The 27,079-nt window shown below is 45.6% G+C and overlaps 1 protein-coding gene across 2 annotated transcripts; it reads right to left on the reverse strand.

Annotated features, from left to right (window-relative positions):
- Positions 1-613: 613 nt before the first annotated feature.
- RGS8 (regulator of G protein signaling 8) lies at positions 614-26,676 on the reverse strand. 2 transcript variants are annotated; one of them, XM_068538411.1, is made up of 6 exons: positions 26,569-26,676; positions 26,351-26,423; positions 21,773-21,874; positions 20,691-20,755; positions 2,359-2,525; positions 614-1,136 (listed from the first exon to the last, which is right to left on the reverse strand). In XM_068538411.1, exons 2-6 carry the CDS (start codon positions 26,368-26,370, stop codon positions 954-956), a joined length of 537 nt encoding a protein of 178 aa, XP_068394512.1. In that variant the 5' UTR covers positions 26,371-26,423; positions 26,569-26,676; the 3' UTR covers positions 614-953. The 2 variants fall into 2 exon arrangements, with proteins under 2 accessions (XP_068394512.1, XP_068394511.1); XM_068538410.1 differs by lacking the exon at positions 26,569-26,676 and adding an exon at positions 24,313-24,441 and having other exon boundaries at positions 26,351-26,391.
- Positions 26,677-27,079: the final 403 nt, after the last annotated feature.

The following is a 27,079-nucleotide window of genomic DNA, read 5'->3' on the forward strand; positions in this document are numbered from 1 at the left end:
CTGTGAGAGCTGTCCATGCTAGGGGAATTCACCTCCCTTTACCAAGCCATCCATCAGTCTAAGAGACCAGTGATGTGTGATACCACAGGGAGGTGAGGGCAGACAATACATTAAGCAACAGAGAGGTTATATGGTGGCCCACTGCACAAAAATCGACTGGTGCTACATTCCCTGCTCATTCAACTTCTGGAAAACTTCTTGGTAGAACTGAGGAAGATTTGCAAGCTGTCTCTTTCTCAACAGCAGTTCCACATCAGAAGTGGTGAAGGGCATCTCCCAAGACCCTTTCTGGAATTGCAAGGGTATGGGAGTCTTGTGAATTTCCTAGGCTGAGATGGGCAGTGACATTGGTCTTATGCAAATGGAAGAAACAGCCAACTCCATGGAGTGTGCCCCTTCTCTCAGAGGCCACCTATCGGTGACAGCGCTAGAAACCTGGGATTCCACCGAGACCTCTCTCCTAAACCGTGAGGTCCCAGCACGCGGGACCGGCTATTACATTGTAACAGCAAATCACAAACATAAGCCAGAGTCTTCTAGCTCTTCCTCACAGGAGTATAGGACAAGTTAGAGAGTCAGGAATCCTAACTGAGGAGGGTGTGGAAGTGGTGGAAATTGCATTTGCATTATTTACAGATTAGCCCAGCATGGCATATCTGCCTTCTTAGTGGAGATGACCCAAGGCATTATGGAGGGCAAGTTGCCCACCCAGAGAAGGGTGACAGCGACAAGGTACTACCACTAACCAAAACACAAACATGGGTTAATGGAATAGAGTCCGAGCTCTGGTGGCTGGATCATACTTTGGAATGGCCCTTCATCCCTTCCTCACTCCCGGGCTCCCAACCTAAATGCCACTGCTTTTGAACACCTATGACATTTCACATTAGAATATGGTCTTGGCAGCAAGGGGAGGGGAAAGCCGGTGATCTCCAGGAGTCCCCATCTGAGGTCTAACTGAGCCGCCTCTGGCTTTGGGACAGCAAATCTAAGTACATTTTGGACCTCAGGAACCGGGGGTAAGAGTCTTTCTCCATGAGACTGTGTACTTTTCCCTGGGCTTGGTCAAAGCAAGTCAGGGAGGGTTCTTGCATGTTCTTCCTCGTGGCTTCTCGGGTCTGGAAGTCTATGTTTACCTGGAGACACAAACAGAGAGCATGGTCACAGGCCCTCAAGGGCCAAGGTGCCTGGCAGCTGGTCCTATATAATAATTATTAATGACAGCATCTTAAATATGTAAGGCTATTCATGCTTTTCAAACTGCTTTCCTGAAGGTCATCCCTTTTGATGCCAGGAAGAATCCTGTGAGGTCTGAAGACCAGATATTCTTCATCCCAATTTACAGATAAAGATACTGAAGAAAAGGGATACTAAAAAGCTGGTCTAATTCACTATGGAAAGTTAGTAACAGCCAAGGCAAAACCCCAAATTACTCAACTCTTAATCCATGGGTCTTCGCAATGTCAGGCAGAGTTAAACCAGAGACAAGCATTAATGTGGGTTCCCTAAAGTAAGCTTGCCCTTTTGTCCCTTCTCAGCTGCTAAGGAAACAAATACCCCAGGGAGAAAGACTATGTTTAGAATGTACATCTCTGTTCCAACCGGCATTTATAAGGAGCCTGCAGCATTCTGGCCCCTGGCCAAAGACCTCCTGTATCCCAAGTCAAAGCATAATTGAAGAGTTTTAGGTATAGAATGCACCTAAACTCATAGACAACAAATATTTGTCTCCTATAAAACTCTCCCAGGTAAAACTCTGTTTTATAACTCAGAATAGTAGTACATAGAAATTCGTATTATTATTATAAGTAATTATAATAAATGATCATAAAATAATATAAATGACTATAATTACTCATTAATAAGCAGTGACAAATATTGAATAGGTGTTTGACTCCTAATACTCAGAGTGGTCTTGAAAGGTGATATTATAGCCTTTTACATTGGGGAAAATGTGATTCAGAGAGACCAGGTAACTTGACCAAGATCACACAACGAGTAAGTACTGGAGCTGATATTGGAACAAGATTCCAAAATACATGCTCATTCCATCAAGTCATGCTGCCTTCCACTAGGAAAACTAACATGGATTTACTGGCATCTATCTTGCAGAATCCCTATAGAAACACAGTTCCTGCTGGCACATGTTTAACTGACAGACAGCTAAAATACTCCCAATTGAGCTCCTTTTTATAGAATCCCTGGGCTCTGCACCTTAAAAGTGATCCCTTTTGTATCAAGAGCCGTCAGAGCAGTGAGGTTCATTTCAGAAGAAAGTCCCCATCAAACCTGGCTCAAACCCCAACAAGGAGAGAGAGCAATGGATGGAGGTCTGACAAGACCCCACCGCCAACACACCTCCCGCGGAGCCTGCACATCCACAAACTCCTCAAAGATCCTGTGGGCCTTGGAGACTAGTTTTGCAGTTGACCTGGTCTTCTTGAACTCCTCACAGGCCAACCAGAACTCCAGGTTCTCTTCACTGAACTCCGTCTTCAGGAAGGCGCGGAACGCAGCCACCCCATCTGTGGACGTGCAGGGAAGTGGAAAGGAAGAGAAATAGGAAGAGGCTTAAGTCCAAGAACTGTAGAAGAAAGAAAGGTAGTCATAACACAAGAGTGGCCCTGATTGTCCAGCCCTCACTGCTCTCCTCCACATCCTCTTGAAGACTCCAGTCTCTTAAACACACAGGTACCGTCAGAGGCAAGCCATGCTTCTCATTCAAGGATCATAGTGATATTCTGGAGAAATGTTTAGGAAGCCATAGGAATAATGACTATGGGAAGGCCTGGTCACTTCTAATCAGCCCTCGGTGGTGACTGCCTGTCCCCTAATGCAGAGTTGGCTGTCCCCTGGGTCTACTGGTGAGCCTGTGCTTCTAACGAGGCCAAAGTAATATACGTAATCCATTCCCTGCACCAGTCCAAGTCAACCAACCTGAAAAAACAATCTGTCACAAGACAAACTGATGGGGGGTGGGGGGCAGTGAATGCCTCCGGGCAAATCCTTCACTATTATCAGAAAAATGTCTGAAAGTAAACACCCACTGAAATGCAGTCTGTAAAACCATTCCGTTATGTGGAAGGGGTTCTCAGCCTCTTTTAAAAAACTTTTGAGGCCCCATATTTAACGATTAATTCCATGGATGCTTTATTTTAAAAGATCTTGCCTATCAAATTATACATTTTAATTAAGATTAATTATAATTTTTCTAGTAAATGATTTAATGATTAACAAATCCTTGCATTTTTCTTAATCAGTGTCATGCGTATGGCCAAACAGAGCTTCCAATCAGAATAAGATGAGCAGGGTTATCACATAGATTTGGAAAGGGAAACAACATTCATTGATAGCCTATGCATTCAGCTGATGTTTTTATTTTAAAATAGTTTTGATAAATTATCTTAACCCTTAACGCATGCTCCTCAAATCAAATAAGAGCTATAGCTTTCTACCAACTGTCCTCAGAGGAAGGACAGATACAGCCTAAAATAAAGGAGTGACTGCATTGGTTAAAAATGACTCTGGCTGGGGGCTTCCCTGGTGGCGCAGTAGTTTAAAATCCACCTGCCAGTGCAGGGGACACGGGTTCGAGCCCTGGTCCGGGAAGATCCCACATCCCGCAGAGCAACAAAGCCGGTGCGCCATAACTACTCAGCCTGCGCTCTAGAGCCCACGAGCCACAACTACTGAGCCCACATGCCACAACTACTGAAGCCCACGCACCTAGAGCCCGTGCTCTGCAACAAGAGAAGCCACAACAATGAGAAGCCCATGCACTGCAACGAAGACCCAACGCAGCCAAAAATAATAAATAAATAAAATTAATTAATTAAACAAAAAAACTCTGGCTATAATGTTTTATTTCTTTTCTAAAATTTACTAGAAGGACAATATGTTAACAGTTCTTAATTCTGGGTGACGGACTCCCCTGAGCATCGAAGGTCCATCCATAGGCGCTAGGCCTGGGCACTGTCCACCATCATTCCATGGATTGATGGCGCCATGTGGTTGACATATTTAACTGTTTGTTTTTAATTTTCTGAAACATTTTTATTTCTCCTAATTAAAAAGTCATTGTTTATCTTTCAAAATAGACATCTTAATGCCCACCCTAGAACCATAGTTATAAAAGTCAAGACTTTTAATTGTAAGAGCCAGGAACTTGGGAGAGAAAAGGCTGTTGATGAAAATCCCAAAGCTAAACCTTAAATCACAAAGAAATCTAAGTTTGGAGGCCTGAACTTAAAGTGTTTAACAAAAGTAGGGGTGGCCGTGAAATTTATCACCCCAGCCAGGACATTTCTGGGAGTCAAGGGGGCCACTTCTGTTAATTACACAGGGACAACAGACATAAACCATGACCACCATAGGCAAAAACCAGGACACATGGTCACCTTAACAGTAAGACAAAGAGTCTGGAGAAAGCAGAATATGATATAAGGTTGTTTCCCATCAGGCAGGATGGAAATAAAACTGTCCCTGTGCCAGACAGGAGGAGAGTAACACAGTTTAGACTCATACGAAAGCTCTGCTCAGTGCCCCACTGGCCCTCATTCCTGCACTGGGTTCAAAACCCTGAGAGGAGGACATAGAAATCCGAGATAAATTCAGAATCAAAGTGAGTGTGAAGCAGTGGCGTGGCACTAATTAGGCAGAGAGATGTTCTGAAAAGCATTCATTCAATTCAACAATTTAAAAAAAAAAACTACTCAGGAACAAAGTACTGTTCAAAATCTTGGGATACATCAGAGAACAGATCATAAAATCCCTGTCCATAAAATCCCTTGTGGGTGCTCTTGTTGCCATGTCTTGTCTCCTCCAAGTTCTCATAGAGGAGCTCTAGAAGTTTCCTCAGGCTCTAAAAGAACAGGGGTTTGAGAGCTAGCATGCCTGTCAGAGGCTACAGGCAGAGGTGGGAGGGAAAACCACCTGCAGCTGCGGAAGACTCTGAGACTCAGCGCCAGTGAGAGCCAAGGGGCGTGGGCGGGGCTGCTTCCGCGACGTGGCCTCGGAGCAATGACCAGTCCACACGTGACAAGAGCCAGGGATGCGATCCATGACACAGGGAGGACACAGGCCAGAGGCCCTCCCCTGCTGCCTTCCCGCTGCGGTCAGGGTGTGGGAAGGAAAAGGTGCGGGGCTGGGGGAACCCTAAAACGCTCTGCGTTTATCTAAAGGGGCAAATGTAAAGTGACTCAGAAGAGTGCCTCTGAAGAGCCTGTTGTTTTTAAACCAGACTAGACTAAATTCTTTGAACTGAAAACTTTGTTTGTTGTTTGTGTTAGATTTTGTTCTGCTTTCCATAGAGCAAAAATGGGTGCTTGTGAGCAAGCTGAGATCAAGAAAATTACCTCTCTGCCTTCCTCGATGTTATTAGCGAGGATCGCCCTGTTAGGGAAACTGTGTGGCCTCACCCTACCCAAGGTACAGACGTTATCTCCTTGCATCAGATCTCAGCTTTGCTGGGTCTTTGTGTGGATTAAAGGAGATAACACCTGCAGAGTACCCTCAGGAACGTTGCTTTACTTCTTCCCACTTTATAGATGAGGAAACATGCTTAGAGAAGTGGATTGGCTGAGTTCACACAAGGAATAATATGCAGCATTTAAAAACGTAAGATAGGGGCTTCCCTGGTAGCGCAGTGGTTGAGAAATCTGCCTGCCAATGCAGGGGACACGGGTTCGCGCCCTGGTCTGGGAAGATCCCAAATGCCGCGGAGCAACTGGGCCCGTGAGCCACAATTACTGAGCCTGCGCGTCTGGAGCCTGTGCTCCGCAACAAGAGAGGCCGCGACAGTGAGAGGCCCGCTCACCGCGATGAAGAGTGGCCCCCGCTCGCCGCAGCTAGAGAAAGCCCTCGCACAGAAACGAAGACCCAACACAGCCATAAATAAATAAATAAATAAATAAATAAAAATTAAAAAAAAAAAAGTAAGATAGCCTAACTACCAATCCAACACAGCAGTAAGGCCATCCCCACTCAATCATTCATTCATTCATTCTTTCACCCATTATGTGACCCAGGCATTCTGCTAGGAGCCTGGGCACAAAGCACAGGCACAACTAAGCGCTCACAGAACTTTCAGTAACAGAGCAATTTGAGCCAAGATAACATAATTACGGTAATTATGGTATAGATGATAAGTGATACGCTAGGGAAAGCGTAGGTGGCTGTGAAAGTACCCAGGGGGGGCGCCCGAGCCCGAGCTGAGGGGGAGAGGGAAGTTTTATAGGAGGAAGAAGCTTCTAGGCTCAGATGTGAAGCTGAGGAGAAGGAAGCTAAGTGAAAAAGGAAGGGAAAGAGGAAGAAGAGACTTGCAGAAAGGGGGAACCACAGGCACGGAGGCCTACAATTAAGAAAGGTTTATTTGAGTAACCAGAAATAGTTTAGTAAGACTAGTGTTTAATAATAATAATAATAATGCTAAAATTATTGAGCCTACCTGTAGGATAGACATACACCAAGAGGCCTGTGAAAGAGCCAGAGACAGAAGGATAACACAGCATTCCAAAAGGCCAGGGAAGGGAACATTTCAGGTAGGAAGTGGCCACTGTGTCCAGCGCTACCCAGAGGTCAAGCTAGATACGGTCTGAGAAGCGGTGGTCTTTAGACTCGGTGACAAGATTCCGGAACCACTGGCAAGAACAGTCTTCGTGGTGTGATGAGAGCCCTAGTCATATTGTGGTAAGTATAGTGGGGAATGAGGGGGGAGGAAGTTGAAACAATGAATTCAGATGCCTCTTGCAAGAAGGGGAGTAGAGAGATCAGACAGCACAGCTGGAGGGAAACAAGAAGTCAGCAGGAAAGAGGTCTGGGGTGTGTGTGTGTGTGTGTGTGCGTCTGTGCGTCTGTGTGTCTGTGTGTCTGTGTGTGTCTATGTGTCGTGGGGTTTTTGTAAGATAGCCTTGGGTATGATTAAACGTTGATCTGGCCAGAAAAGACTTGTTGAGCGGGAGGAGTTGAAGTTAACGAAAAGAAAGTTTCATTGATAAAATGTTGCCTCCAGGAAGGTAGGAGAAATAGGCCTGAGAACAGCGCTGTGATGGAGAAAAAGAGGAAAGGCTGCACGTGGATGCGGTAAAGTTTCTAGTTTGGGTGCAGGATGTTGAAGGAGTTCCCATCTGATATTAGCTGGAGAAAGTGGTAGGAAACGGAAATGATAGTTTTTATTTCTTTCTTTAGGATCTGGGGCAGGGAGTTTTATTTATTTACTATACGCCATGCTTTTTGCTGGAGATTTTACAAACAGCAGCTAAATTTATTTTCACAGCAGTGCTGATCCGTAGATAGCACAAATGATCCACTCTCATTTTCCACAGGAAGAAACTAAAACTTACGAAGTCAGATAACTTTTCCAGCCCACAGCTGGCAAGAACAGCCAAGTTTCCCTACTGTCCATATGACTCTGAAGCAAGATCTTTCCAGGTGTGTTTGCAAGCAGAAGGGAAAGAGCAAGGGAAGAGAGCAATTAAAGGGGCAAAAGAACAGTACCTGGTAAAGGCGCAGATTCTAGAGAAGGAAAGGGCTCAAGAAGAAGTGGATGAACTTGACTTCCTGAAAGTCAAAAGTAGAGAAAGAGAGGGGGGCAGATGGAGATAGAGAGAAATGGTCCAGGAAGGGACATATCTGAGATGCATCACGGTTGAACAGCTTTGATCTTCTTTATGAATTTGGGATGAAGGCCCTGCAGGTGGTCTGCCTCCACGTGCCAGATTTTGGAGATACGGTAGAATCAAATCATATAAAGTCACCACCTCACAGAACTTGCAAGCTAGTCTAGTGTAACAGACATTAAGCAATCATTTAAAATAATTAATTGAATAATTACAAATGTAGTATGTACTGTGGTGGGGACACCTATGAGAGTGAAAAGAGTCTGGGAACAGCTACTCTAGAAAAAAGAATAGGACCCTGGTAGGAAACAGGCAAACCATTACGAAGACCTAGATTTCAGTTCCTGGAGAGGGTTACGATGCACCAGGAAAGGAGCAAGACCTTTTAGTTTTGGGGTGTCCCCGTCATTCAAAGACAGGAGCATAGGGACTTCCCTGCTGGCACAGTGGTTAAGAATCCGCCTGCCAATGCAGGTGACACGGGTTCGATCCCTGGTCCAGGAAGATCCCACGTGCCGCAGAGCAACTAAGCCCATGTGCCACAACTATTGAGCCTGCGCTCTAGAGCCCGCGAGCCACAATGACTGAGCCCGCGTGCCACAACTACTGAAGCCCGCGCGCCTAGAGCCCGTGCTCCAAAACAAGAGAAGCCACTGCAATGAGAAGCCCACACAGTGCAACGAAGAGCAGCTCCCGCTCGCCGCAACTAGAGACAGCCCATGAGCAGCAATGAAGACCCAATACAGCCAAAAATAAATAAATTAAAAAAAAAAAAAGACAGGAGCGTCAGCTCCAGGCTGGCAAATGGAACCTGGAGAGCAGGAAGGCACCAGCAGTTGGGACACTAAAAAAGAAAGAGGCTAAGCTGGAGGTAAAGAAAAGTTGAAGTTAGAGAAGGCATTTTTAAAATAACCACTGCAAATAGGTATTGAGCACCCACTTTGGGCCAGGCGCAGCACCAAATGCATTGTGAACCTCGTGGCAAATACACAGCATAGGTCCTGATAGTTTCACCATTTCCCAGTAGAGAAAAATGAAACTTAGAGAAGTTAAATAGCTTGCCAATGGTCACGCAGTTAGCAAGTGGCAAGGATGCCAAGCTGCAGAGCCAGCATTCTTACGTGAGACAGTGGTCCACTCTCCAGCTCTGCACAACGGTGGGGCCCGAGGGACGCCTGCGCCAGTGATGACTGGAGAGCCGGGGAGGGAGAGCCATTGCACAGCACAAGACAAGGAGGCCTCAAGCAACAACACAATAGTGACGACATTTCCAGGAATGATGGCAACAGATGAGGTGGGGAGGAAATGAAAAAAGTCACCAAGGGAGGCAGAGGAGTATCGGAGAGTAGAACAACATAGAGATAAGAATGGGCATGGGCAGTAGCATCCGACTGAATTACAGCAGCTCAGACTGACTCAGTGGGGATGGGGATTTGGAGTAAAATGTGTGGTGAGCTGATACTCAGATTGCAATTGTCTGGCAGCTCCGTTGAGGCAGCCTACTGACCTTGCCCATCCCTCCTGGTGCGGGAGCACCAGTGTCTCAGCCAGAAGCACCAGTTCTGATCACAGGCAGGCTGTCCATAATTAGCACATTCAACCTCACTGAGTCTCAGCATCCTCGTCTGGAAAGTGAGGGTGGTGGATCTCATGAACTCTCCCAGGTAGGGTTAGTGCTCTGCTCTATGCCCCCATCACAACTTTGATGTGCCTGCATGACACACAGCTCTCAGACGATGGTTTTCCATCCTCCTCCTCCTCCTCCTCATCGCCGTTATACATCAAGGACTTACTCCAGGCCAAGTTCTATGGTATCCAATCTACATATCAACTCACGTAATCCTTACACCAACCCTATTATCAAGGCAGAGGCTCTGGAGTCAGACAGCCTGCGTTTGAATCCTGTGTGACCTTGGAAAAACACCTTAACATCTCAAAGCCCAAGGCTTTCTCACCTTGGAGAGTTTAAGTGAAACGTCTGTGGTCCCTTAGACAGTAAGGGGTGGGAGGTGGATTTACACACACATCTACGCGACTTCAGAGCCCACTCTGCCTGTCTCTCCTCTGGTGACCATTGGCAGGCCCCACGTTATCACTTCCTCTAAAGGAGGGCTGGACGATAACCCCAAATCAGACAGTATGCTGCAAGTACGCCACAGCAGGCCAAACACACCATTTGGCTCACAGAGCTGGAGATTCTCCGGCAGGACAACACCTGCCATCACCTCCTCTGTGGCGACAATGGAGGCCATTAGGTACCACTCATAACCTGGAATCTGTCTAAACTCTCTTCTTTCCCGCAGCTCTGATACCCACCCTACGTGTCCCTCCCAGGATGCAGGGGCACCTCAGAGAGCAGACAGGCATACTCCCCAACGCCGGCCCGGGGACACGCTAACAAAGCACAGCTGAGTGACCTTGTAAAGGTGCATCCTGTTCACGGGCAGCCTTGATCCAAACTGTGTTTGCCTGCATTTCCAGGGCAGGCTTCAGAGGGAGTGGGAGGGCAAACAAAGCAAAATGTAGCACTTGAAATTTACCAGGATTTCAAGGGAAGAGCTTGAGGAGAGATGAGGAAGGAGGGGAGAAAGGCCTAGGAGGGTCTGGACCCGAGAAGCGGCATTGCAGCAAAGACACACTGAAAACCTCATGGAGGCCTGCACAGACCATGGGGATCCCCTCCTCCTCTGCTTGCCCTCCCCTCTCAGCCCCTCTCCCCATCCTTTCATATTCCCAGGGCCGGCTCTGAGCAAGGCAGGGTGGAGGGTCACTGTGCAAAGAGAAACTTCATCCCGGAACAATGGAAGTGAGATGGGGTGGAAGCCTCCCTCCACCGCCCCATGGCTGCAGGAGCCCCTCCCCTGCCCCAGAGCAGATGGCCGCAGCGGGCCTCTGTGTACAGACCACTTGTCCCCAACCTGGCCCAACTTTCCTGCTCATGTGACCTAGCAAAGGAACTGTATGAGGCTGCAGCAGGATTCCTTCTTCCCATCTACATCTTTTCCTCCCCCTTCTATCACCTCCCGCCTCCTCCCAGCAAGCCTTTTGTCTGGTCCTCTCCCTAACGCCTCAGCATCTTTCCCCGCTCTTCTCCCTTTTCTTCTGTCCTCCGTCCCTTTTCGCTCCTCCTTCCATTTTTCCCCTTCTCTCCACCAGGACCCTCTCCTTCCCTTCTGCTTGTCCATAAACTGCAGTTGGTTAAAATACAGGATGCCGGTTCATCTCTGAAAGGCTCATCAGCATCTACTGGCATCTCTCAGAGTGAGCTGCTATGTTAGCTGTGCTTCCTTTGCCCACACCTGCCATGCACCATCCACCCCCCCCCTTACCCACTCACCCCCCTGGGGTATCCCAGACTCAGATCCCTCCCCAATACTCAGAGAAGTAGAGTCCCCCCTCCACCACCCCCACAGATTCCAGGCTGCTGGAGAGTGATTCCTCTCTGACCCCTGAAGCTATTCGGCCTGGGGCTGTGTCCTGGCTCTGTGTGACCTTGAGCAAGATGCTTAACCTCTCTGTGCCTCAGTCCTCTCCTCTGTGAAATGCAGATGCTAACAGTACTTCCCCCATGGGGCCGTGGGGAGGAGGTGAGTTAATACACGTAAACAGCATGCAGAGCCTGACACTAACACAGTGATTGCTCCACATGTGTTTGCGATCATTATTCCTGTACTTTGCTGGCTTAAGGAATCACTGGACAGAACATAACATGCCTACTACCAAAAAACGACCCTGGTAACTTAAAGATGATGGGTGAGAAACCGTTCAGGAGAATGAGAGAGAAACAGGAGGATCTGCCTTTTTTTTTTTTTTCATTTCATTTTCATTTCACTTTGGCTTTCTCTGCATGACCTTCTAAGTCAAGACACTTAAGAACATCAGACATTTTTGAGATTAGTGTCTGTTGAGTCGCAGGAAAGGAAAGGATGGTGTCCACAGTTCCTGGAACACTGGACAGAATTTCGGCATCCTCCCGAGCAAGCACGGCATCTCCAAGAACACTCCCGTGGCCGCACACGCTGCCTGCTGCCGGCATCTTCCCTCTAGCTCTTTGATGCAGGGTGCTTACATAAGAAAAGAAACTGGGTCACTATGAATGAGCAGTGCAGCTGGTGCAGCAGGGAGGGTGGCTTAGGTAACAGTTCAAGGTCCAGGAGCCCTGATTTAGCTGGCACTGGGGGTGGGCTTGAGCCTAGTTCAGTTCCCAGGCTTGGAAAAAAAGATCACAAGAATGATTTTTTTTTTTTTTTTTTTTTTTTTTTTAGCTTTCTGTTTGCTAAAGTATAGTCCCAAAGACCAGAGTCCTCTTGCATCCCTGATCAATTGGGAAAAAATAAGCTGGTTAATGGATCCAAGGTCAGACAAAGGAGAGGAGAGGACAATACATTCATAAAATCTAGGATACATATACTAATGACGAAGTCAAAACCTCTTTGATTCAAAACCAAGCTCACTAATTTGAAATTTGTGATGAGAAAAGCACCAGGATCAAAGCCTTTCTTTTATGTTATCTATAAAATGAAGGTTTTAAAGCAAATAACTGGGGCTAAGAAGATTTAGGTAGGAAGATTATTTACAGAACAAACTATTTCCAGTTACTGACATTTACTGGCAAGCAATTAGTATGCTAATTGTACTTCAGTCTTGTGATTTGCGTAATTTTCTTCAATGATCTCTACTTTGTTAGTATATATATAGCAAGATGATAGATTATGATAGTAGTAGGACTTGGTTGCTAGACTCTTTGAGTCAGAAAAGACATGGGACATCCTATGATCCAGCCCTACACGGAACACAAGGAAAAGGTGAGGCCCTGGGGTTGCATGGCTTCTTATTCCTAGGACGTGGTCACAGAAGAGGAAGGAGAGCCTGGGTCTTACAACTCCTAGTCCAATGTTCCTTCTTATTTTATCAAGCAGAAACTGAGTCAAGTAACAGAAAAAACGTGGTAGAGCCTGTATCTGCAACTATTGTAAGAAATTGGCAAAGGGTTTTTTATTAAAGGGGTGACAAAGGAGATGTGCCCCAAATAGGGTGAAAGTTTAGCATTCACAAATGACTCCTTTAAAACAAGAGAAGTATTATCAAATCCCATGGACACCAGTCCACAGCCTAAAAGATTTCAAAAATTAAGTGTTTAGGAATGTTTTTCTGGTTGGTTTGACATAACAACACCGCAGGGACTCTCAAAGAGGAAACATACCAGATTCACCTACTGGGCTTTTAAAAACTACATCCCAGACGGATGCTCTCACATACACTGAGGGGAAGTTGGGACAGTATGAAGAAGGGATGCCAAAACCTCATGTGGCAAAAGGGGGTGAGGTATTATGAGATTGGAATAAGCCCACTGGTGGTGCTGACGTGAACCCCACCCTACCCCCAGAGTTCAACCTCAAGCTGCCTATGGGATCAAGAAGCTGACACCATCTCTAGCATATAGGAGTCACGAAAGGCATGCGTTCTCCATGAATTTAATGTTGGGTTATAATAAAAATAATAAGAATATGTATCCTTCATGGAGCCCCCCACCATGTACCAGTCATCATGCTTAGCATTTCACAACCGCAGTCACATTTAATCCTCGCAACAACTCTACAAGGTAAGTCTAAGCATTCCCCTTTTACAGATGAGGAATGTGAAGTTTATAGAGTTTACATAATTTACCAAAGGTCACAGCTGGTAAGCAAGAGAATGCGTGTCCAAATGCTTTCAATCAAACCTTTTTCAACAAGCTTTTAATAGCTACCTTAGATATTCTTGGCACTCCTTCTATAAAGGCTAAATGCATCCATGTTCCTGGGTGCAAATAAAAATTATAGCAATGTAGAGAGGGTGGCAAGGAGGAGGAGAAGTTTCTTTTCTATCCATCTCTAGTTCGAGTATCTCTTTCTAACTTTTATCCTCACTTTATGCAGAAAGCACACCTGCCATAATTGTTTATTTACTGTGAACACTCTCCACCGTGCCTGCTACACGTGTGGACTCTGCAATACATGGACAATGTCCCGTTAAAGGGATGCGCTGCCTGAGAACTTTGGAGAACGGCAGTACAGTCTTTAGCGTGTTTCTTTGAAAGCACAGACCACCTGCCCCGCCAGGAGGCTCCAGGTTCATAGTTTCCCGTACTTGTGTTCTAGAGCAGTGTTTCTCAAGCTTCAGCGCACATCAACATTACTGGGGGGCTTGAGCAAAAACAGACTGCTGGTTCCCACTCCCAGAGATTCTGATTCAGTAGGTATGAGATGGGACCCAAGAATTTCCATTTCTCACAGGCTGCCATCGGCTCATCAGCTGCTGGTGCTGCCTTCCTTGGATCCCACTTTGAGTGACACTGTTCTAGAACCTTTCGGCTTGCAGAGGGATGTGAGGAGAGCTGTGTGACAGGTGGAAATCTGTTTGTTAAACGGTACATTCTAGAGCTAAAGACCATTTGCATGAACAAGTAAGGAATTTCATGAGCTGATAATTTTAGTGTTTGCTTGTGTGGGGTTTTCTGCTTGGTTGCTATGTGACCAGGTCACTTCATTCTATTTTTCTATATCTCAATCGTTATCCCAAAGGGGCTAATTTTTTTTAAACTAAAAGCTTCTTTACTGCTCTCTTTTGCTCAGAGATGAATACTAACTCTGCAAATGTAAAACAGCTTTCAATTACACTATTCCATGAACCTAGCCTTCCCTTGGCCTGGCGGGGACAGGTCAGCCTGGACCCTCCATGCGCTGCAAACAATGAAACAAAGCTAAGGACCACATGGAGGCCCAGGGGGAGGTGCTCTGTCATCCAGGTGGGGGATCAGGCTGAAAGAAAGAGGGAAGAAACCCTGTCTACACCTTCACCTTAAAACTGGGATGAATTTCAACTTTTACGTCAAAAAAAAAAAAAAAAACAAAAAACAACAAAGACAGGAGGGAGGGGCAGAGGGAAGGAGGGAGAATTGATTCAGAGTTAAGGACTGAACGTCCTACTAAAAGCTGGACAAATAACAAGCATATGCCTGAACCTCATGAGGAATAAAAGCAGAAGACACAGAATTTTGTGCTCTCCAGCAACCTGTCAGAAAAGATTTCCCACAAGCTGGGAGCCTTCATTCTCCCGAGTATGAACTGCAGAGGTGGGTGCATGCACACACGCCCCTGGGGACAGACTAGGTGCACACACACAGACAGCAAGTCTATAATTGTCACTGGATGAACAGGAGAAAGATGCCAAATTAACACACATTAGAAATCCCTCCTTATCTAATGAAGCCATCAGCACTTTCAATTTCATTTTTCATTTGTTAGTTAGGAAAAAAAAAAAAAGAGCACTTAGCAAGTGGTTATCTCCCAGACCTCCACGGGTGCATCTTTAGCTCTGCACTGCACTTGTAAGCAAATGTAATTGGAAATAAAATTCCTCCCCAAATATTTACGTTCCAGATTTTTTTATTCTAAAAAATAGTAAAAGTTGCTTTCTTTTTTTCCTGAGATTTGAACCCGCGAGGTGCATCCCTGCCCAGTGGGATCCTGCCAAGGAGAGGAGAAAGCTTCATAACACAGGTACCTTCGCCTCTCATCGGGTTGCTCAAGCCATTTCAACTCTCAAGCAGTTTTTTTTTTTTAATTAATTTATTTATTTTTATGGCTGTGTTGGGTCTTCGTTTCTGTGCAAGGGCTTTCTCTAGTTGTGGCAAGCGGGGGCCACTCTTCATCGCGGTGCACAGGCCTCTCACTATCGCGGCCTCTCTTGTTGCGGAGCACAGGCTCCAGACGCGCAGGCTCAGTAACTGTGGCTCACGGGCCCAGCCGCTCCGCGGCATGCGGGAATCTTCCCAGACCAGGGCTCGAACCCGTGTCCCCTGCTTTGGCAGGCAGATTCTCAACCACTGCGCCACCAGGGAAGCCCTCTCAAGCAGTTTTACATAACCCTGCAGGCACCGTGGTCTGAAACCACCTGCCGTAGGTGACTAGTGACCGCCTATCCTGGTGGTTGCTAGAGACAGCATCTTAGAACAATAGGGCAGAACTCAATCCACCCCCCTTGGATCCAGATCCTTCACTGTAGAGATGAGGAAACAGATTTTCCAAGACACTGAAGGATTCCGTCAGGGCTGCCCAGCTATTTAGCAGCAGAGCTGGGTCAAAATCGAGAGGTCTAAGTCTCTTCAATAAGTGGTGTTGGGAAAACTGGACAGCTACATGTAAAAGAATGAAATTAGAATACTCCCTAACACCATACACAAAAATAAACTCAAAATGGATTCGAGACCTAAATCTAAGACTGGACACTATAAAACTCTTAGAGGAAAACATAGGAAGAACACTCTTTGACATAAATCACAGCAAGATCTTTTTTGATCCACCCCCTAGAGTAATGGAAATAAAAACAAAAATAAACAAATGGGACCTAATGAAACTTCAAAGCTTTTGCACAGCAAAGGAAACCATAAACAAGACGAAAAGGCAACCCTCAGAATGGGAGAAAATATTTGCAAACGAATCAACGGACAAAGGATTAATCTCCAAAATATATAAACAGCTCATTCAGCTCAATATTAAAGAAACAAACACCCCAATCCAAAAATGGGCAGAAGACCTAAATAGACATTTCTCCAAAGAAGACATACAGACGGCCACGAAGCACATGAAAAGATGCTCAACATCACTAATTATTAGAGAAATGCAAATCAAAACTACAATGAGGTATCACCTCACACCAGTTAGGATGGGCATCATCAGAAAATCTACAAACAACAAATGCTGGAGAGGGTGTGGAGAAAAGGGAACCCTCTTGCACTGTTGGTGGGAATGTAAATTGATACAGCCACTATGGAGAACAATATGGAGGTTCCTTAAAAAACTAAACATAGAATTACCAGAGAAAACCGTAATTCAAAAAGACACATGCACCCGAATGTTCATTGCAGCACTATTTACAATAGCCAGGTCATGGAAGCAACCTAAATGCCCATCAACAGACGAATGGATAAAGAAGATGTGGTACATATATACAATGGAATATTACTCAGCCATAAAAAGGAACGAAATTGAGTCATTTGTTGAGACGTGGATGGATCTAGAGACTGTCATACAGAGTGAAGTAAGTCAGAAAGAGAAAAACAAATATCGTATATTAACGCATGTATGTAGAACCTAGAAAAATGGTACAGATGAGCCAGTTTGCAGGGCAGAGGTTGAGACACAGATGTAGAGAACGGACATATGGACACCAAGGGGGGAAAACTGCGGTGGGGTGGGTATGGTGTTGTGCTGAATTGGGCGATTGGGATTGACATGTATACACTGATGTGGATAAAATTGATGCCTAATAAGAACCTGCAGTATAAAACAAACAAACAAACAAAACAACTAATACTAAACTTTCATTGGGTTATTTGTATGGAAATATGTTAATACAAATGTTTCAGACATTACATGAAATTTCTAAAAATCTTATATGTTCTGGTATAATGTTATAAGTCATAATCCTAGTTATTACCTTAAAATGTATATCTCAGAAATAACTAATTTTCTTGTCAACTGCATTATTATGAACTTCCGTCAAATTTTTAACTGTGGTCACTTTTAAGTCTTTTGTCATTTACAGACAGTTCTGTGTGTACTCTGATGCTTTTGCAAACATGTTCCTATAAAAGGGTTTCATCTTTAAGAAATTCATGGAAAAGACTCTGACATGTACAGGTTTCTGGTAACTGACTGTACTGCTGAACTGAATGAATAAGCATTTTCAGAACTCTAATGAAAAACTGATGAACTCATAAAAGTGCTAACAAAAGATCAAGATGAAAAAAAAAAATTTAATTACATGGGACTGAGTGAACTGATGAGGATGAGTATAATTTTTGTGACTTTCTGTCTGAATTAAAAAAAAACAAAATCCAACAAGGACTCAGAGGCAAAGAATATACAAATCAATTTTCACTGCAAAGTAAAGGAGCTGTTACAGTGGAGGATTACTGGACTGAATGTCAATATTATGACATAGTATGAGTGTGTTTCATGTTTGGTAATTGCAATCATTGTTGCTTTTGTTGTGGTCATCCATGTACAATGCTTGGTGTCAGCCTATTTATCTCTTGTAAAAATAAAATACAGTGTGTGTGTGTGAAAAAAAAAAAAAAAAAATCGAGAGGTCTAATTACCAGTCAGGGTTCTTAATTCTGCAGAAGTACACTCCCTGATTAAATGGAACAATGCTCTAAACCAAAAGCGGCCCTTCTGCTCCGGATCGGTGAGGACGTCTAACATCGACAAGGTGGCATTTAAGAGGAACACTGAATGTCAGGATTCTATTTGAAATCTTGAGGCCCCCTAGTCTTAGCACGTGGCCTTATTTCTTGTGTTATCTGTATCTATGTCTGTTTTCTCGGAAACCTGCGTTCTCCACCAGGGCAGGACTGTCCAGTTCACCTTGGGGCCCCTCTCCCATCAGCTGCTTAGCATAGATTTTGTCCGTAATGAAGACTCAGGACACCTTTTTTAGAGTAAATGAGTGCCCTAAACATCCAGGCAGAGCAGGATGGCAGAGATGTTCTGTAAACTGAGAATGGGAACAAGAACAATTATGTGAATTTTCTGAAATAGAAAACTCAGGGAGGACAGCTGCCTGGAGAATTACCAGGGAGTGGGCTCTAGACTAACACGCGTTTTTCCGTGGCCCAGTCGTTCAGTCATTCTCCTTTCTTTTAGGACACTTTGTTGTTTTAATTGAAAGCCCTGCACACCTCTGATCAACTGCTGTCCCTCGTAAGAGACCAGCACACATGTAATCCCTTTGCAAAAGCTTAATCAGCCCCAACTGAGTCACAGTACTAACCCAAATTAATTAGACTTGCGGAAAGTTGTCAACACTCTTGGAGGTAGGCTGGGCTCTGACCCTCCACAGCTTCACGGGAACCTTGCAATTCTGCCAGAGGCCCCTGAATAAAAGCCCCTTGCTTCTCGAAGACATTCACTCCATTGGCTTTTTATTTCCGTACTAAACAGAAATAAAAACGAGCATCAGACTCCAAGAAGGAGCACAGAACTTCAAAGTTCAAAAAGCTTATTTCTGTACTGTTTTTTTTTTTTTTTTTACAAAGAAGCGAAGCAATCTGGTGTTGGCTTGTAACACTCCTTAGTGGAATCCCCAACTCAGAAAATTGTGATTGCATTCCTGGAAACCCAAAGCACCCCTGATAGAAGCAGAACCAAGTGTCTTTAGCTCTCAAAGTCATTGAGTCAAACAAACACAATTAAACCTCTAAATCACCGGGTCTTGCCACTGCAGCAATCCAAACATACCGTAAGCTTCCATCCACTAATTTTACCATCATAAACTCTGTCTATAAAGGCTTCACGTTAATCGTTGGCAGCGAAACTTGCATTTTTATTCTCAAGCCACAGTTATTTTTCATTTGAGAAATACAAGCATCATTTTTGAAAAACTCCACCATATTCTTACAAAACACCTTTGCATAGAGAACCCAAAATCATCTAAAGTTGTCCTCTCATGAAGATTCTCACACCCAGGTGACAGGTAGCACACAGGTATTTCCATCCCCATTTAAGAATGAGGAAACGGCCTCAGTGACTTAAACTGAGTCAATCATGAGGCTGAAATAGAAACCAAACTTCAAGATGACCTTGAATCAAATCCAGCCAGGAAAGAAGGTGTAAATTGATAGTGACACTTGTTTAGCCTAATGTGATTCCAGAAAATAAGTCAGAATCGCCCCATAAAAAACAACTATCAAATCCTAAGTATTATCGTACATATTCCATTACCTCGGCAGATTCACCACAGAAGTTTGCTCTTTGGGGGGTATAGCCATATGTTATATGTGCTGTTCTCTTCTGCTTTATTTTCTTTCCTAAGTATAATCCATAGAACACTAAAATGACTATTTGTCTCACAAAATTACTTGCTACGACATGTGCTTATTCTTAAATTTTGCATTTCGTTTTAAAATCTAGTCAAAAGCATTCGTTAATTAGTACTAGGATGAGGGGCATAGTAAGAGGGAACTCCTCATCCAGATGAAAGCAAAATCACTTCTAAAGACATTTTCTGAAGACTGAGGGACTCCATCAAGGTCATCAAGTATCTGATAGCCGAGCTGGGTCAAAATCGAGAACACAAGCGTGAGTACCAGACAATGCCCTTCACTTTGTTGTATCAGAATTATGCCCCCCAAGTAAGTGGAAACAACGCTGTAAACTAAAAGAAGCCCTTCTGCTCCCAGATCAATCAGGACTTCTAATATCAGCAAGATGAATTTATAGGGAGCCCTGAATGTCTGTGTAAAACCTTCTTTTCTCTTCAAAAGACACTTCCTGACTCCTATTCTCCCACTCCCATGTTTTTCATGCCACTAGGATGTAAAGCCCAATGAACTTGGACTTGCTTATGATAAGAAAAAAGCAAGAGCTGAAAAGTCTGGCCCCCATCAAAATGCCCTTCCCACGCTGCAAAGTGCACAACTCTTTTTGCCTTTGTGGGAAACAGAAGGCATACAAGATGAGGAAAGGGGAAAATGGAAGAGGAGGGATAGCAGAAGTGTGTACAATAAAACTTGTACCCAGTCGGAAGTTGAGGGGTATAGTACAGCTGGGGTAGTAAACCCCCCAAATAAGGAGGGACAAGAAAACTCAAAACTCTGCCAACTCAAGTCAATAACAAAATGCATAGAATACTCATTTGACTGATTAGTAACCTGAGGCTCTCCAGTGACTTGGGGGGAGGTCATCTCAGTTTATAAAACAAGCTTTGGATGGAATCTAGACTGTCATTCCCATTGAGCACATCACTGCAACGCCCTAAGCCAAATTCTTTCTTGCTAAAGTTGCTGAGAACATGAAGGCTCTTTGGGACCATCCTTTCAGCTCAGAATACAAAATAAGGGCCCTCTTCCCACTGCATTTAAATTATGTTTTCTTGTCTATAGGCCCTCTAGCCAGGAGGCTCTGTGAGGGCAGAGACTGGAGCTGTCTTGGACACCAGGCACAGTACCTGGATCATGGCAGGTATTTGGTGCATCTTTTACAAAATGAATGATTTGCCGAGACCTGATGAAACCTGAATTCTACTTACACTTATGGGAGAGAAGCACATCAAAGGAATCTGCCCACCTCGTAGCTTCTTCTGTGGATAGTCTCCTAGGAAAGAAGAAACATCTGTCTTGAATATTTCTGAAACGACCTCCTCTCCTTCAGCCACCACTGAGATTTGCTCAGGAGAATAAATCAAAACAATGGAGGGCAAATGAAGATCATACCTGGATTCCTACAATCCTGTTGCTATAAATGTATATATTCTTAAGCAGCTGATGGAAAAATCTCAGGATTGGAATTCTGTAAGTTTAATATGTTGGCTTTCAGTCTAAAAAGCAAAACTAAGAAAGCGCATCATTTAAAGATGTCACTGTAGGGGAATTCCCTGGCAGTCCGGTGGCTGAGACTCTGGGCTTTCACCGCTGAGGGCCCAGGCTCAATTCCTGGTCGGGGAACTAAGATCCCACAAGCCAAAAAAAAAAAAAATCTAAAAAAATAAAAATAAAGATGTCACTGTAAACCAACTATACTTCTAGTTAATTAATTAATTAATTAATATGTCACAGTAACAATGGAAAGAAACTGGACTTAGAAAAAGTTAGGCTGAGCTCCTGATTCCATCTCTTACTGTCACCTTAGTTTCCTCACATCTGTAATGGGAATAACGGCACCCATCACAGAACCCCGTGAGGGTTAAATGAGGTACCATCTGTGACATCATTTAACACAGTATAGGCACTGAATCCAGATTATCTGAACCTAAGCAGAATTTTAGAGTAGATTTGAGTAATTTGTTTCCAAACTGAGACGCTCAGATTGACAACTAAGTAGAACCAAGAAGTATCCTACACTGCAGCTTTATAAGGGTGGTGCACGATATGGTTTTCTTAGGAGAAAAAGGAGGGTCCCTATTCTGAGATCGTTAAGCCATACACTTTGAAAAGGAACATAACATTTCTTCATTCATGTTCAGAGATATAAAAGGAGCTGCCAAGAGGCAGAAAATTATTGTCACTCGGCTCATCTGTTCAGCCATCTACCAGAGAAGACGAGGCTGTATAGTCCCACAGTGGGCATCCCATGGTCGGCACCCCGGGAATGCTGTGTGGCCATATTACTCACTTCAGAGCACGGTTGGGTTTGTCGGGAAGAATAGCTGTGAAATCACTACACGAGTCGGACTTGTGAGACAGGCATCCCAGTCGAGTCCTCATCCCTTTGTTCCTGCAACAAGCACAGGGGCAGAAGGATGGGGAACTGTCATAATAATAACTGTCAGCCCCATAAAGCGCCCCTGGAGTTGCTGTGGCAGGAGCCAGCACTGCCCCCTCCCCTCCTTCCCCAGGTGGCCCCTGAAGATCTCATAAACAAGAGGAGAAACACCTAGAGGATCAAGGGCAATACTCACTCCCCATCTTGACTACCGGAATAGTAATAGGTCCCCTACCCCTAGAGGCTTAAGGCTTTTTAAAGCTGACATGCAAGTTGATGGTAAGTCAATGAAGGTCGTTAGCTTGGAAGAATTTCTAAATTAGGATTCTCTGTGGGGAAAGGAAATACAGTGATGACATAATAACAATCCACATTTTGCTCTCCCACTAGGAGGGCAAAGTAGCAGCAGCAGCAGCAGTAACTCCTGATTACAGAGCCCTAGTGGTACCCACATGGAGAGCAGAGAGATGCTTGCATGATACAGGGATGCACGTCGTAGAATCTCAGAGCACAGACAAAGTATGGGGCTTCAGGGCAGGTCAGTTCTACCTCAGGTCCTTCCTACCGATCCCACAAACCTGAGGCTATACATGAATGGCTACAGACCAGTGAGGACTGATGCCTACAGGTGGGGAGAAGCTGTGGGTACAATCAGCCATTAAGAACCAGGGTGCCCTTTGTCAGCACTTTCACTTAACTAAGCTCTCATACACCTATTTATATTTTGGTTTATCTCAATTAACATATGTAAAATTGTAACATGCATGCTTAGATTTCTCATATTTTTTATTCTCCTAAGGACCAGACACTTAGTAGTTATTTGTTGTGGCAGATCCAATGAGAAATTATGCTAATGTCTCTTTCTGACTCTTAATATTAGGCCACTCTTACCTTTCACCGAGATTGGCAAACTACAGCCCTGTAAGATACATGTTTGTGTAAATAAAGTTTTATTGGAATGCAACACCCCATTTGTTTACATATTGTCTAAAGCTGTTTTTGAACACAAGGGCAGAGTTGGGTGGTTGCAACACAGATCGTATGGCCCATGAAGTCAAAAATATTTACTCCCTGGCTCTTGAGAGAATAAGTTTACTGACCCCTGGCCTTTAACCATGGCAACTCCTCGGATGGAGGGTAAAGCTAAGAGGGAGGGGTTTGGGATAATCAGGACTTAAGAGTGACTGATAAAAGGGGGCTGCCACATGCACACTGGTAACAGTCTGCCATGGAAATTGTCCTAGAAGATGTCATTCTCTTTGTTGAAAGGAAGTTCTTCCAGCCTGGCTTTCCCTTCCTCATTTTCTCAAATCCTGGACCTGGGCAGAGATGTTAGATCCAATTCAAGCTCTTTCTTTTACTTCAAATGGGTTTTCATCCCTGACCCTGGTAATTGTTCACAGAAATCTTATCCAACAAATGTCTATGGGGATGGTATTACATTTGGCGGGGATGGACAACACTTGTATTCCACAGTCCATTTGTATTCCAAGGAGTCTTTTAAGGCCAGAACATTCAAGTTCTCAGAAATATCTCCTCTTCTGCACAATCTGTGCCCCTACCGCTCATCTCAGCCAGGTGCATTGTGAAGCCATAGATTTCCTGGCATTTCAAAATATTGGCTACAGCCATTCTCCCTTCCTTGACAGTGAGCATCTCATGTCCACTCACTGTTACAAATCACGGGGTGCCCCAGCACTAGGCTATTGTGGCAACTGATTAAGGGCCCTTGAGTCATCACTTTCCATGAATTCAAGTGCAGGTCCTGCCCAGGCTGCACCACAGGCCAGAACCGACTTAGAGTGAGTCGGTTCATTCCTTGGTGCCTCAGAAACATCAATCATTGAAGAGTCAGGCCGATGCCCCTAAAGGGCAATTAAGAGGATTTCAAAAAACGGCACATCCATGCAAGCCATTTAACAAGGTTTAGCAGGGGCCAGGGTAAAGTGTGCTACTTGTTACCGAGACAACAGTAAGCCTCCCAAATAGTTTGCAAAAATCTTCCACAAAATATTCTTTGGGGCAAAGTAGTTCTATTTTCCATCTTGTCTGAGACTTAACCTTTTAGACAGGCCTGAAATAATAGGAGCAGAAGTAAGAGTCAAAGGCTAAGGTCACTTAAGAAAAAGACTAGACTTGCCCTCATGTTTCTTCTCTACCCCGGAAACTCGGGGACCCCTAAATGGTTCCATGCACACTCATGCACAGTCCCACCCCATAAGTCCCGGCAGAGTGCGGGAGGGCCTTGCAGATGCTGCTTGCAAGGCCCCAACTTTGCAAGGAGCACCCGGGGAAGGACAGCGCCGTCCACACAGGAGGCCTGAGGGACGGACGCCAGTGGCCCACCCACGGCATTAGGAGGCTTGGAGTAGGCTCAGACAGCAGGGGAGGTGGGAAGGTGGAGGAAGAGGAAAGTGGCAGGGATGAGAAGAGAGGTTAGTATCAGTTACCTGCGTGGCATCAGTAAAGCGGCCATACAGGCACCCGCTTACGGTTAACCCTCTGGCTGGTGTGCAGGGACGTCAGGGCGGGAGATAAGACTGCGGGGCACAGGGATTTACCCTTTCACGTCCTCTCACCTAAAATCAAAGAATCTGCTGTAAGAGCGGGCCCCCTCTCTTATCTGACTGCACTACAAGTCCTCGCAGGTGACTTTCTGCCAACGGAATACCTCCCCCCACACCCCCCCGTTCCCCACGAACGTCTGCTGGTCCTGAGCAAGGGTGACCAAACGGGGGTGAATGAGGACCAGTTGTTGGGTGGCTTCACATTGCTGCCTGTTGGTCAGGAGGTCCTGCTTCCCCAGCTACTGGCCATCAGCGTAAAGTGGGACACGAGCCCCCGGGGAGGAAAGCACAGGCGTGGCAAGCCAAAAATTACAGTTCTCTGTGTCTTACTCGAGTGGGACCCAAGTGACCAGCCAGCCCTGGGTGGGGGAGGAGTGGTCAGCACTTGCTCCAGAATCCTTTGATTGGCTGCTTCTCACCTCCCTCCAAGGGAACGTGTCCCAGAGGTGGGAGTGCCGGAGCCTGGGGAGGGCGTGAGCGGGAGGAAGGTTGGAAGAACTCCAAGGGAGGCTTGTCAGGCACTGTCACCACTCAGGTTTGCTCCTTTGCAGGGATCACAGGCACAGGCTGAAGAAATGAATATGCAAGTCACTCTTTCCTGCCCATATGGAGGCTGCCTGACCTTCCACATTCTGCAGACTGGCCTGTTCCCGACCCGAAGCAGGAAGGGCATCAGGGAAAGGGGGTCTTGAGGTGGAGGCCTGATAGACTAATAATCTGTCTCTCCTGAGGGTCCCATTCTCAGAGCATCAAACCCTTCACTCCCACAGAAGAAACTGATAGGAAGAAACACATGAGGAGAGCAGCCCACCAATGAAGGGTTCCCCTGGGGAACCGTGACACCAAACATAGAATCCATTTTAAAAGAAACTTAATTTAGATAGATAAGGTTCCAACACGACCTATGCAGGTGAAATTATTTTGATATTACCTAGAACATTTCACAAACACTTTTGAAAAAACCTTCTCTAATAATACTATAATCAATCAAATTAAAAGACTGCTTTGTTAAAACTGGGGAAAAAATTTAGTTAGACTTCGTGTAAAGGCTCATCTCTGGGAGACCGAGCCAAGGCTGTGTTCCCTGACAGCAAGGGCATTTCCTTAATCTTTGTCCTAACCGTGCATACACCTGCTTGCCCAGAAGTCGGGAAATCAAAGCCCTTTACAGCTGTAAGGGTCTCTAGAAATCATTGTTTGGGGTACCTTAGCCTTGTTTTCTCTGACCTGTGGGATATAGCCCCAGAGGAGGGGGAAGCCTCCTTTATTACCTTGGGGCTCAGCAGAAGCAGGTGCTATCACCCACATTCACAGCAGGCAAGGTCACCTGGGGCAGTTATCACCTGGTCTCCTGTCACTGCCTTGTCGCTTTTCCCATCCCACTGCTAATCCACGCTGGCTTCCGAGAGCTGCTGAGATGTCTGCCTCTCTCTCTTCCAAATCCAGCACTGGCCATCATTGCCCTTCAGCCCTTCCACCACCCCTTATATTAACTTAAAGTCGATTAAGTAAGAATCTGCAGGATACTCTGACCCCACCTTTCTCATTCATCCCAGCACCTAGGGGCTCTTATCCCATTTGGCCCTCGACTTCTAGGGGACAGACTTTGGGGTTACTCAGAGCCCAGGAAGGCCGAGGGTATGATGGCACCATGCTACATGTGCCCTAATAAGTGGGCATCAAGTTACAGGTGACTCTGGGGCAGACAGGGTGGGACATATTGGAAAGCGAGGATACTCAAGGAAAAAAAATGGTTAAAAGCGAAGAGCAAAGATTTATAAAGAGGGGAAGAGAAACTAAGAGCCTCAGCGGGAAGAAAGCAATCAATATGCATGGAGAGACAGGTTAATTAAATATGCATAATGCAATCAGCCCACACGGGCACCCAGAGAGGAAAGAGAGAAGCCAAAGCAATACTCACTGTCTTTGACCAGTCCTCATGGCCTGCGGGTCTTTGCCAACGGGATAGTCGGAGAGGTTGCGGGTAAGGAGCTCTGGGGAAAGAGTAGATCTTTCTCTTAGCAAGCAAATCCTTGGCGGGTGAAGGGCATGTGTGCATGAACACAGAGGCACATTTGCACACGCACACACACACACACGCAAACACACATATTCACATTGCATACATGCACAACACACCTCCCACCACTTGAGCCGGGCAGCAAGCGGCCCCGCCGAAAGCTCTGCTCTCTGCTTGTCACATTCGGTAAATACTGAAGCAGCCTACACCCAGCGGGCGGCGGCTCAGCTCCCAGGCACAGTCTGCACGCCCATCCTCATTGGCAGGATACAGGAGGTGCCCCTGAGCAGAGCTCGCCTGGCACTCCTCCCGCACTTTCGTCTTCAGCCTCACTAAGTGCTTCCCTGCTCCTCTGGCCGGAGCTCAGCAGCTCAGGGGGAAGTCCCCACAGCCCAGAGCTGCCCTCCTCTGCACCCAGAGGCTGCCCAGGGGGCAAAGAAGCCAGAGGTATTAACTCTTTCCCGCCACCAGTGAGCTGAAAATCAAGGGTCCAGGGGGCCTCTTCTAATACGCTCTGCTGCTGGCCGAAGGCTGGTTGTTGCTTAGGGAGCAGGGAGCGTAAAGATCTTGCCCCAGACAGCTGCTGACAGCAGGAGCCAAGCCGAATCAAGTCTCCTAATGAACCAGGAG

The sequence above is a fragment of the Eschrichtius robustus genome, chromosome 3 (assembly GCF_028021215.1).
Source record: "Eschrichtius robustus isolate mEscRob2 chromosome 3, mEscRob2.pri, whole genome shotgun sequence".
Taxonomy (NCBI): Eukaryota; Metazoa; Chordata; class Mammalia; order Artiodactyla; family Eschrichtiidae; genus Eschrichtius; species Eschrichtius robustus.

What these genes read in the sequence shown, in the direction of transcription:
- RGS8 (XM_068538410.1), bottom strand. Translation starts at nt 24,338, where the DNA reads ATGGCCGCTTTACTGATGCCACGCAG. An exon ending in GCTTTACTGATGCCACGCAG is followed by an intron (nt 21,875 to 24,312) that starts GTAACTGATACT and finishes TGCTTGTTGCAG; the next exon opens with GAACAAAGGGATGAGGACTC. An exon ending in ATGTGCAGGCTCCGCGGGAG is followed by an intron (nt 1,137 to 2,358) that starts GTGTGTTGGCGG and finishes TTGTGTCTCCAG; the next exon opens with GTAAACATAGACTTCCAGAC.